Source organism: Vanellus vanellus (assembly GCF_965231255.1).
Source record: "Vanellus vanellus genome assembly, chromosome: 1".
Classification (NCBI taxonomy): domain Eukaryota; kingdom Metazoa; phylum Chordata; class Aves; order Charadriiformes; family Charadriidae; genus Vanellus; species Vanellus vanellus.
The window spans coordinates 110,505,695-110,518,405 of record NC_138905.1 but is presented as its reverse complement, the minus strand read 5'-3'; the positions used below and the strand labels follow the sequence as shown (position 1 = coordinate 110,518,405).

At 41.8% G+C, this 12,711-nt stretch overlaps 1 protein-coding gene across 1 annotated transcript in view; it reads left to right on the top strand.

The window, feature by feature from the left end:
• The window catches only part of SAMSN1 (SAM domain, SH3 domain and nuclear localization signals 1), a 34,492-nt gene that overhangs the window by 9,135 nt on the left and 12,646 nt on the right, over positions 1 to 12,711 (top strand). Inside the window, exons 2-5 of the mRNA XM_082489210.1 lie at positions 7,184 to 7,255; positions 7,836 to 7,991; positions 10,027 to 10,147; positions 11,579 to 11,730. Coding sequence (XP_082345336.1) covers positions 7,184 to 7,255; positions 7,836 to 7,991; positions 10,027 to 10,147; positions 11,579 to 11,730 — 501 coding nt within the window. The remainder of the gene's footprint in view (positions 1 to 7,183; positions 7,256 to 7,835; positions 7,992 to 10,026; positions 10,148 to 11,578; positions 11,731 to 12,711) is intronic.

Genomic DNA, 12,711 nt, shown 5'->3' with positions numbered 1-12,711 from the left:
GCAAGGAGGCTTTCGCTGCCATTGAAATATCCCCTGTCAAGGATCTCGTATGGCTGGGGTACAACGGTTGAGCCAGAGAGGCTGTGACCAAAACCCTGTCACACCAGGCAGGAGTATTTTCGGCCTATCCCCTGCTGCTCGGCTGCGGGGTTGTCAGGCGAGCGCGCTGCAGTCAGCAGCTGTGGCCGCTTCTCAGGCCTGCCGAAAGGACCAGCAAAGCCCTTGGACCTGCTGCGTCTCCCTGCGCTGTTCTGTGTGCGGTCCATGTGTAGCACAACAAGGCAGTCGGCTCCTTATCGCCGCCTCTGCTCTGGCCTGGCAGCATTCATGGCAGTCGCGTGCGGGAGACCCCCACCTCCGCTGGGGGAGTACGCCGGCTGCCCCGCTCCGTGCGTGCTGGATGGGCACGGGGGTCCCCTGGGGGCCGCATGCTTCTTGCCTTGTCTTTGGGCGTATATATTTTCATCTTCACTTAAAGCCCGTTCTGCAGACGCGCATGTGAGTGATTTCTCTCGCATGAGAAATCCAGCCGAACCCTGCCGGGTCAGGACCTAGGTAACACACAGCATTAATAAAATCATGCTGTATAAATAAGCAGGGATAGGACTTTAATTGAAGCAAGTTGATTCGTTTTTAAAATATGAGAATCCATCTGGTTTGGAGAGGAGAAAGTTTCAGGAGAGGAAAGATGTTGGTATTGAAGGGATTAAAGATCAAAGCCTGCAATGCCCACATAGTGTTTAACCAGTCTTTACTCAGCCCTTTACTGCAGTCACGGTTCTGTGGCGGGTGGCTTTCCAGGCTTGTCCCTCGATGTTTCTGCCCATGTGTAAATGAAGGGTAAAAAAGGATAGCGGGGAGGTAGAAGTGCACACCATGCCAAGTCCTTAACTGTCATTTTCATAGCTCCTCTGAGTTTGTCACACATCCTTAACCTTCTTTTAAAGTCATTTTCTTCCCGTGGTTTTGTGTGCCACTGAAAGTCACTTTTAATTAAATGTCGTATAAATAATAAAGTCTTAATTACATAATTATTGCAAATACCTGTGTGCACACTCCCAGAATTGGACAGACTGTTAGAAGAGCACTTGGAGTGACTTTTCTCATCGGGAACTCAGAGTGCTCTGCAGCAACCGGGCAGGAGCGATGGTGCTCAAAATTCAGGGTCAACGTGCATTTAAAGGAAAAGGAGCCAGATCCCTCCCCCCCCTGCACATTTTGCAACGCTCAGTTGTAAAAAAACTTTCTTAGTGTTAAGATCGGCCTTTCTTAAATTGCTTCCTTATTTAGTTCCTCACAAACTTGTTTAATCAACACAGCACTTTTTTTTGACTGAAGAAATTGACTTTTCGCTCAGACGGCCTGCGTGGCCTGCCTCTTCCTGAGGAAGACTTACAGACCTTGCGAACCGTCTCGCCCTCGTTTAACTTCATGAACGGCAGCTTCACCTTTGCTCTCGGCTGCGTCGGTGCCTGCCCTGCACGAGGTGCCCTTTGAAAGCACTCGAGCACCGAATTTCTAGTGGAAAGTCTGACGTGGGGGCCAGCTTATCGGCAGCTACGTGCTTTGGGTCAGCATCGGTTCAGGCTTGGGAGGCCGAGGCTGGTACCAGATAGCGGTGCTGATAAAACAACCGCTCGGTGTTTACTTTGGAGAGTGAAGTTTGTTGACCTGGAGGAGTGTGAAGTATGATTAACTCATTATTTTACACAGCTTCTATTTTCCAGTCATTTTCCTTCATTAAAATGAGGGTGTTTGTTCTGATGCTTCACGGTAGCGCTTTTGTTCAAAGACCACTTTGCTCCCCTCTCTCCCCACCTCCATGCAGTTGCTGAATACCAGACCACGATAACAACCAGTCTTTTATAGAGTCATTTTTAAGCCAGTTAAAAATGCCATTTCAGTAGATTGCCCTATTTGAGTTAGCAAGAACAAGCTGTATCTTTTTTATTGCTTTTGACTGGCAAAGTACAAGGTTTAGGCCATGTTTCGTGTGGGCTATAAAGTTATATTAATAGCTTGGTTAGTGGTCAGAAGTTCTATATGTGTAACTAATGTGTAAATAGGAAAAAATCCCCGAGGTAGGGAGGTCACAATGTCTTCTTTTTTTTTTACTTCTGTGTTACTCTTTGGAGAGATACTGAATCTTGTATGCAAATTCTCATTCTTTATACAGCACTGAGGGTTTTTTTTTGTTGTTGGGTGTTTTTTGGTGTTGTTTTTTTTTTCTTCACAGAACATCCCAAAAGCTAAAAATTACTGTCTTGCCTTCCGGGAAAGTAGGGGACCATTTATTTGATTATCTATGCAAGAAGATAAGCTAGCAGACCGGCAATATTCTTCCATACTTTGGTACCTCTTAATTTCATTCTCAGAGTAGTCTCCTCCTTCTGAAGGGAGGAGGAGCATCAGAGAATAGAAGAAATGAATCAAATCCTGAGCTGCACTTATCTCCATCGATCAAAGTGGCAAGCACAGACTGTCCTCTTGGGAGCTGCTGTGGCTTCTTCTGAGCAGAGAGGGAAGAATACAAGTGTCTGTGGCAGGAGAGGAAATTGGGCAACATGCTGAGCTCCCTTTTTGTTACTCTCAGTGACTGCATTTGCCCCTGTACAGCTTACATGGTTTGGGTAGTCTAAGGATGAATGGAAGCTAAAAATGAAAATGTATGGAGGAATTTGAAGAGATTTACTTGTGCGAGAGGGTCAGTACAAAGCCATTGCGTCAAGCTGGACTTAAAAGCTATTTTGAATAGGACTTGTAGCAAAACATAATGGGCCAGAATTTCTCACAGCAGGGACCCAGATCTCTGAGCAGTGTGAATTGTCCAAAGGAAAATATGAGATGGATATCACCCATAATGATCATTTAGCAAGATAACTGCTGTCAGTTTTGGCTCAAAGGTTGTCTTTAGACATGAAGAAACTCTGACTAGTTTATCATAATAACTAACTGACTTCTCCTATGATATGCCCTACAAGGTACGGATGATTTATAACAGAAAGTTACGGATTGCAGAACCCATTCTTGTTGTTGGTTTTCTATTTGTATACAATACCCTTTTCTGGGGAAAATGATAGGCTATTTACAGACAAACCAGATCACCAACTGCAAACTGTCCAAATTAAAATAAACAGCAATTACATAGCACTTACCCCTTTAAAATGGTTATTTAAAGTTCCTGGGTTTATGGGAATTGAAGATAAAGGAACAGATGCAAGAAGGATTTAAAATACTGGAAAATATCTTTGATATTTTCTATTATGCTAATTAAGTGTACCGAAGGGGAAGGGATGAAAGTTAATGCATTGATTTGTAGAAATTATTTGATTGGTCCTTGTGTGGGAAAAAAAAAGTGTTTCTCCCCTGCCCTGGCCTCCATTAGATTTTAGTGGGCAAATTCATATTTGTTTAACGTGTCCATTGGTAGGTCTTGCATGAATCCAGCCAGAAAAATCACTTACCTTTATAGGATGCTGAATCCTGGTATCAAAAGTCAATAGCATACTTCGTCTTAGCAGCTTTGCATTTACTTTAAAAGCTTCCCTTCACCTGGAAATCCAGCTTGTCCATATCTTCCCAAAGTAGGTGTTCCCTGACACTAATGCAGTGACTGACACTACTGAAAGTAATAGTCCTGTTCCCTTTGCAGCCCAGAGCTCCTAAATCTGCTTTTCGTTATCAGTATAATGGGGTTGAATACATTTTTTAAAAGGTGGTAGCTATTGATTACTTAATGGAAAAAGTTAGTATAGAGAATTGCTGAAGCAGCCCTATTTAGTGCTCTCCAGTGCAACAAGACCATTATCTAGAATAGTGGAAATCATCCTGTAACCCTTATTAATATTTAATAGGGATGCAGCAACATTGAAGTACACTACAAAATAGCCCAAGGCTTCTGCACATGTAGGATATAAGGTTGTTTCAAGGGTCGAAAAAGAATAACCGATTTCCCTGTGCTCTAGCTGTTTATAGGTAAGACCAACAATAAACAATGTTTTCCCTCTTGTTCCTTTTAAAGTATTTGCAGCACATCTGCACTTTAATATAGAGCTATTCCTACCAGACATCTTGAAGTGATTGAATGCAGCAGAAAGGTCAGTGTATGTTTAGAGATCGCTGCGTGAGGCTATTTTATATTTTCCCAATATTGCTGTGAATCCCAGCCTCCCACTTTCTATCCCTCCCGCTCCATGCTGCAGGGCACATTTGGCTGGGTTGACAAGCCAGTGAAAGGTGTTAATCCTGTCTAATAGAACTATAATCCTTGGGGCTGTGTTTTTATATCATACTATTGAGCTAACCCCTTGTCACAGGATACTGTTCATCTACTTAATAGCAAAGTTCTTTATGGGAATTTTAGATAAAATTAAAGTGTACAATCCGAATTGTCCTTTTCAATTTCACAGGGTAAAAACAAACAAATAAACCACAGTGTTTAGCCAACAGAGATTTTCTGAGAGATTACAATCAATTAGGAGGAGAGCTGTGTGATTTCTTTTCTTTTTTTTTTTTCCCTCAGTGAATAGTAAATGTCATTTTATATGTCCAAAAATATTCACAAATCTGGGTCAGCTTCTTCAAATAACCTTTGGCTGGAAATATTTTTCAGGTTAGACGTGCCCAGAAATGCAGTGGGGAAAAAAAAAAAAAAAAAAGATGTTATTTCTTTTTCTCTTAAGCTGCAATGCTTAAAACATGGACCCAAAATGTGGGTACACTTTTCCTCTTACACCTGGCTCTGCCCAGGTGTCTCACACTGCTATGTCCATATTATTTTTTTTTTGGAGGAGGAGGGAGCTGATTAACAAATAAGTGTGGGAAAACAGGGAAATGAAACAGCAAGGAGCTTTTACTTTCAGTGGTGTTCCCGGGGATGCTGATTTTCTTCTTCTGAAATGGAGTCTTTAAGACCAAGCATGGTTTCCTGTAACTTTTCTTTGTCATATTATTTTTCCCTCTGCAAACTATTTTTAGTTTAAAAGTGACTGCATGTAAGAGATAAAGGAGCTAATATGGATAGTAGCCCTGTGATTTATGAGCAGGGACAGACTAAGATGGGGTCCCTCCTGGATGGAAACACCCACCGGAGGTCTGTGTGTACTCCACGTAGCTGGTATCGTTTTGATGAGCTCCTTCCTTAAGATCATGGTGGTGAAGCCTGAATGTCACCTCCCCACCCTGTGCAGCATCAGGAGCCTGACACTGAGTCCCGCAGAGGACTGACTGCCTCCAGGAGAGGAGAGCGTAAGGGGACAGAGCAGCAAACAGCAGGTTGGTAGCTGTGGGCAGAACAGGTACAGGGATGTACCAGCACTCAGAAATTTGCCAGAAGTTGAAATCATTACCTAGGTCTCGGCTCAAACAGTTTTTCGGTTTTCCAGCTTTCCAGAGGACAGCGCTTCTGCAGCATGACTGCCATCTGGGTAGGAAATTGGAGGATGGTGGTGTTCCCAGCGGTGCTTGGTGTTTGGGCAGTTCTGCTGCTCTTATCACTACTAAGAGATTTCTCCTTAGCTTATCTGGAAACAGGTTCACGCTGGCATTAAGTGCATCTGCAATGCAAAGGCAGACAATGGGGCCAGCAGTTAAACCAGTCCTTTTCTCCTCCTGTTGTGTTGCCCAAAGGATGGTCTACCTCAGCTGCCTCTGAGGCCACGTCTTGAAAGCTGTTACCTGATAGAGAAGATTGGAAAGCTGTAATGGTAGAGCAGAGCCAGGAGCTCGCAGGCCCTTTTGAGGCTGGTGGTGTTCCTGGATAGAGCGAGAAAGGAGGTAGCTGGAGATGCCAGGGGAAGGGGGCACAATGGGTGCTTTAGAAACCTGTGAGGAGATGAAAAGATGGCTCGTGTGGCTGTGGGTAGGGGAAGAAAGCAACGAAGCAAGGAACTGCTTTGGCTGAAATCACGTGGGCAAGGTAAATGGATGAATATATACAGGAAAACCTGTAGCCAGGTAGTCTGAAATCACTTATTAAATAATCCAGGATGGTTTTTTTTTTTGTTATGATTTGCTATTTAGTTCAGTGTTTTTTTTCCTCCAGAGAGGATTTTGAATACCCAGAAATATACTGAGATGATATTGCATAGTATATAATACTAAACCCTGCTCAAGAACTCTGATACTGCATTAAAAGAGTTTAATGTATAAGAGTGAAGAACTTCAAAAAAAAAGGAATCATTCCGGATTTAGCTTTGAGTACTGGTGAAGATATAAAAACAAGCTCTTGAAGACACTGTAGAGTGGACAAATGTCCCAATTCTGGCTGTTATTAAGGCCACACTTAACGGGACTTCTGACTTGTCATCAGTGCCAATTTTATGCAGTTTGCCACCACGGGCAGTGTAGTGTCAGACAGCTCTGCCTGGGCATGTCTGGCAGGTATTGCTGTGTGACCTCTCACGCAAAAATCTGCTCTGCCACTTGCCTACTTTCCATGTCACTTGTCATGTACACAGAAAGGGTGAAAATTAGAAGGAAGTAAAACCAATTCATTCATGGTCTCTTAATGCACAGCTCGGGTGATGCAGCCTTTCTTATGTGACTCAAAGCTGTGGCACAGGAAAAAATTGTACCTGTTTATGTTTAAAAATTGGATTTTTGAATTGGAGGATTGGGAAGAAAAACACGAAGCCTGTGTGATTATTCTGTTACTTACTCCCTCAGCAACGTATGCGTTTTGGACAAAATGTATTCATAATCCTCTGCAGTCCTTGCTGATTCCTGTTGGTAAAGAACTGTAAACAGTGTCCTCAGCTGCAAAAGTAAACTGTATAAGTTGCCACAGTTTACACCACCATAACCAACTCTATAGCTTGTATAATATTTATGGAAACACCTTTTTTTCCTAAGATTATAGACAGCAATCTTACCTAGAAATAACTCATAGATATCGGTGTATAAGTAATGTGAAACTGATGTAGAAGAACTCATACTCATATCTATAGTATTTGAAGCAGTATTGTTTCTCTTATTCATTTTTCTGCTTCTGGCTGTGCAGTCATTTTTTTTTTTCCCCTATAGTCACCTCCTAGTTTGTTTCTAGCTGGATGTAGCAGTTCATGGTCCACTGATCTGGGAGGAATTTTTAACACAAACAGGTGACTTGGCAGTTACATTTAAGTCTTAATAACAGAACAAAACACTACCAGTGAGTCAAAGTTTGTCTTCTCTTTTTTTACAGCGCACAAGCAGCTTTGGAAGCTTTGACCGTTTCAGGCATCACTCGATATCAAAGACAGATGATTCAGCTGAGGTCTGTATAACACAAAGTTTTACTTTATTCAGTACACTTTCCCACGAGAGTTATGCAAAACCATTGGGAAACTATTGTGTAAATTTTACACAGGTGAGAAATTTGCTTGTGTACCTGGATCCATCTGGGTGATTCAGTCCCTGCCAAAATGAACAAGAGAATGACACCCAAACTTAGGCACTTTGATGTGAAGATTAGAAACAATTTTTCAGAAAGACAAAAGTGCTCTTCAGGTTGGTGCGCACCCAAAGTAACCAGCACGGGTATGCAACCCACGGATGTGTCATTTCTGTTTTCAAGGCCCCTGCAAAGACATCCTCAATTCTTATTTGGATTAACGACAACAAACAATGGGAAACAACATTTTCTAGCATAAACTATATTTTCTTTCTGTAGTTCGCGCATACAGTGCTGTGCTGCAAAGCTGTTTATGCACACGATTCTCCAGGAAAATGGCTATGACTGACTTTTGTCATCCTAACTGCATTGGTGTTCTTAATATTTTCCTGTAATTCCTATTCCACTACACTGAATTTCATTTTCACGGTGAGTTGTTGCTTACTTTTTTATTTCAAATCAGATATCTGAGCTGGAGACTATAAGTGACATTGGAGAAGCAGTACAAACTAAAGCAGCAAATAATGGAGGAAGTCTGGGTAAGAAGATGAGAGCCATTTCCCTTACCATGAAGAAAAAGATGGGTAAAAAGTACATCAAGGCACTCTCTGAGGAGATGGTAAATACAGCTTAAGAATCTCTTGTTTGATTATAATACATGTGAAGTAAAAATGTTACATGCATTTTTCCTGTTCATGTTTTAATTGTCATCAGTTATGGCAATCGATAAAAACATGGTAACGCATAATGAATCAAAACAGTTTTTGGTATGTACCCTTTCTTTCATGTGCATGTTAATGTACACACACATGCACATATACAGTTACAGCAACACATGGTAAGGGCCCAAGATAGACATAGGATTTTTACATCATTTAATTTTGTTTTTTGATCAAGGAGCATTTGTATAAGCATCCCAAAAAAATCTCCTGATGTGGACACAAGGGAGTATTGGATGAACCCCATCGGCAGTCTGATAACCTGTACAAAATGCTTTATTAGAAGAATTTATCTTTCAATACAAGAATTATTTCCAAAGTCCATTTTGCAGAGGTCAGCCAGCATCCTGGAACATAACTCATATGCCTTATCTGCTTTTACGTTATCTAATCTTAGTGAACTTATCTTTATTAAACATAAAAAACATGTAAAGTTTCACACACTGCAAACCCTGTTTTCTCAATATGTTGTGTCAGTGGGTTCCAAATTTTAAGAAATGTAAGGAAAAAGGACTTGTCGTACTTAACCATCCTAAAATATCTAGCTAGCCTGCATCCTATCTCACACAGATGTCAATAAGTAGGGAAAATAAATAGGAAACTTCACAAGTAGAAAATAGGGTTTCCCAGGATACCTTCTGACAGGTTTTGGAGGCCAAAGACAAGGATTCCTATTTCATTACTTTAGCTTGCATTTTTGCTAAAATTCAAGAGGTTGCAATCCATGATTTTTATATTATAAGAAAGAAAAATCAGAATTTTCACATTTACCTTCTGCACGTTTACAGCAACAATTCACATAACAGAAATTCAATGAATTTGGACACACATGTAGCATGATCTTCAGTCCTGCAGGAGAAGATAACAACACCAGCCCACTAATTAATCTATGGGTTATGCTGCTGCCTGGTGTAACAAGCACTGTCCTTGTTGAAAACCAATATAGCCTTTCATTTCAGTGTTATGCCTTATACATCCCTGTATCGGTCTCTACTTCATACATGCACTGCCATCTTTACGTGACTTCATCAGCCAACTGATGAATAATTAATATTTCCCCAAATATAACGTAACATCCTAAGTACTGCAGGATGTTTCAGTTGCATCAGGATACCACGCACATTGGCAACGTGATGAAATCTGCTGAAGAAATTCCGTCCTTTTGAAAGCTCATCGTTATTTCATTTAGTTTTTACATCTTCCCTAACTTACCTGTGACTGAAATATGGATGTTATTGTTTTGAATAGGCTGTGATCCCTGAGGCGTGATTTAACGTTATAAACTCAAGGGGCCAATTTCATACGCCATTAGATTTTGTGAGAGAAACATGCATCTGTTAATTCTGAAATACACTGGATTTTGATGCCAAAGCGTGGGTCGGGCAATGTGGCGAGCGTAGTGCTAGAACACACTGATGCCGTACATGTGTGCAAGCTGTCTCCTGAAGGTCCTTTCTGGGGTGCCAGCCTGCCGCCAAGCGCCCATGATTTTCAGAAGTTCAGCACAAAACACAGCTGTGTCAGCTAGCACTTCACCACGTGCTTTCAGAATTAAACTTCGTATTTCCTCCTCTGGGGCAATCAGAAAAAACACTTTACGTGGCTCCCTGTGAATTTCCCTTTACGAGCCTTTGTCGCTGCTGTGGTATATTGCAGTCTTCTGAGATGGAGAATCAGTTTAGCTGCTTGAGTGGGAGTGGGATGGAGTGAGTGGGACAGAGAGGAGATAGGGGATTTCTCCAAGATCATAAGGTGCTGGGGGTGGTGCTGGGCATCCTTAGTAGCAGGCACCAACTGCTAAACTGCTTTGTCTCATACAGTGGTTCTTAGTAGTGTAATGAAGAGTTAATCTCCAATGATGATTTAAAAGAAAAAGCCCAACTGTTTGTCTAAAATACATCTCTTAGTCTTTAACACCTGATTTTTGTGTTAAAGAGTGAAGAAGGAAAAGATGACAGTGATCCTGGTGGTGGAACACACACTGAGAAGGTGTCCCTAAAAGCCAGTGACTCTATGGAAAGTCTCTATAGTCTGAACAGTGGCCAGAGCTCATCTAGTAAGTACCAGATATTCGTATTTCTTATTCAGTCACTGGATCAATATTGTTATTGTTTAAGTCTGAGGTATCAGAGCTGGTGATCAAAAATGTGATAGTAGAAAGCTCTTCAGTCTGGCAGAAAAAGGTGTAATTTGATTAAATGGGTGGCACCTAGGGTAGATATACCTCTCTCCAGAAATAAGCCGAGTGTTTTTAAGAGTGGAAATATTTACTGAAGTAAAATAATAGCATGGGTTATAGAGGATGTCGTTGGTATATGTGCCATAAATGTTTTCTGGGGTTATCACTGCTATGGTGCCAGCACCCATAGGGTTCCAATCACTGGGTGCAGCCACACAAGCATCCTCTCTGGGGATAGTGGCTGTGAGCTCATCCTTTGCCCTGCAGATGTGAGGCAGACAAAGCGTGAGGTCTCTCTGAGATGATGGGTGATGGGGGCCTGATGTAGCGGCTTCAGGTCATGATGCGGAGAGACACAGTCTGCTTCTTCACAAAACCACTGGAAACCCTCCCACAACAGGGTAGTCTCAGCCGGAGGGCAGATGAATCCCTGATGAAAAGTGCAGTCTGCCTCCACCTCTCTATGCGTTGCTCTGCTGTGGACACTTGCTGGGCAGCAGGCCACAGCTGTCCATGGTGACGTTGCTGTGCCATCACCACAAGCACCACGTGAGCCCTAAGTGGGGACTCGAGCTGCAGCCCAGACCATTTGCACTTAGTAGTTAATCTGGCCCTGAGATGGAGCTATGCACTTAAGCAATCACCTCAAACAAAACCATTTTTATGATCATTTTCTATGATGTGATTTGTGAAAATTGTATATGGGAGTTTACTTCCAACACACTGCTGCTCTTATCTAAAAACATATTTGGATGGGATATTGCAGAGCTTGCTCAAATTTGCTTGAATTACTCTGCCGATATTTTATTGCTCAACTTGGATAAAATGACAGGCAGAAATGTTGATAAGATTAAAATTTCCCTCTGCAATGCAGGTTCCTTTGATGTTTCAGCTAGCTCTGTAATGAAATAAAATAACTTCTACAGTACTTGTTTTCATTTCTCTGAATAAACAGGAGAAGTTCAGCAGAATTAATTCCCTAAATTGCACTTTTAGAGTACATTTTATTAATCTGCAGAGGTAATATTTCAAAAAGTCTGTAAGCAAAATGGGTAGTCTATTAGTATCATCACCAGAAAAAGATTACTGTAGGGAAGATGTTAATAAAAGATCTCCTACCTATTTTCTTCAGTCTCTTGTAGTAGGCTTTTTATTGAATGTATTTTTCCTGGAATGTGTCAAAACCACACAGAGTACACTCTTTCTCTAAATCTGTGCTTTCGAACACTTTCGTCTCGGCTGCTGTGCAGCAGAATTACATGTCTGGGCACTTGGTGCAGGAGCACTCTCAACTTACTTCTCTTTAAGGTGGGGTGACCAGCTGCTCAGATGGAACGAGCAACAGGGACAGCCTCCGGTTTGATGACGAAGTCCCTTACAGTGGGCCCTTCTGTGGTCGAGCCAAAGTTCACACCGACTTCACACCAAGTCCTTATGACACTGATTCTCTGAAAATCAAGGTAAGACAACCACCAGGCTTTTCTCTTTTCCAGTAAGAATGCCAGGGGGGCATTTCTTAAATGTGAAAAATATGTTTACTAATGCATTTTTAACTGTTAAGCACCTGTAACACTCAAAGCAAGATCAATCTTGTTTTGCAGGGCTGCTTTAAGGACTTAGTTCAGTCAATGCCACAAAGCCAACTGCTACTAAAGGCTTTTTAAGGCATAGAGTCCAGATAGGTACATCATCATGGTATCTACCTGGATACCACAGCTTTCCTCAGACTAAAATACATGTTGCTTCCCACATACTAGGTTTGGAGTAAGAAAAACTTGAGCCTCATGGGACGTGAAGTTGCTTCCCCAGCTTTTCCAGTCATAAGTAGGATATATCATAAGCTTAGTGGTACCCATTGTTCTTAATGAAAACAGTTTGAGTTTCTATTAAGCTTTTCTTTAAGCATACCTTTGAACGATGAATATTCTCTGTCCCTGGCAACATGGCAGGGGTGTCCAGGCTGTGTGAGCGAGAAAAAGGGGCTCCAGACATGGCCCCAGTTAAACATTACTAAAAAAGCCCAGTCCTTCCCCTCTCCTTCCATGGACAGATACATTCAATATCATCATCCTTCAGACTACTCATGTCTGCCATCTGGACTTCATTCTTTTCCTTCTTTGTAACCACCTTCATATCCAGATTACATATTCACACTTCAGCATCTTTTCTTCTTTTTCACAGCCTCTTCTTATCAAAATCCTCATCTGTATCTCACTGCAGTCTCTCCCTCCTCCTTCTCTGGCCTATGTATACACTACAGCCGTTGCTCTGTCAGTACTTGCAGTCTTCACCCCTTGCCCTCCACCTCCACCCGTACCTTTCTGTTTAACTGGTCATGAAATAGCAAATGTCTGCTGGCTCACATAGGTTGCTTTTTTAGTCACTGAGGTGGTGCATTTTAGAATTATAAACTAATATTTAGGGTTGAAATCCTTTAAATT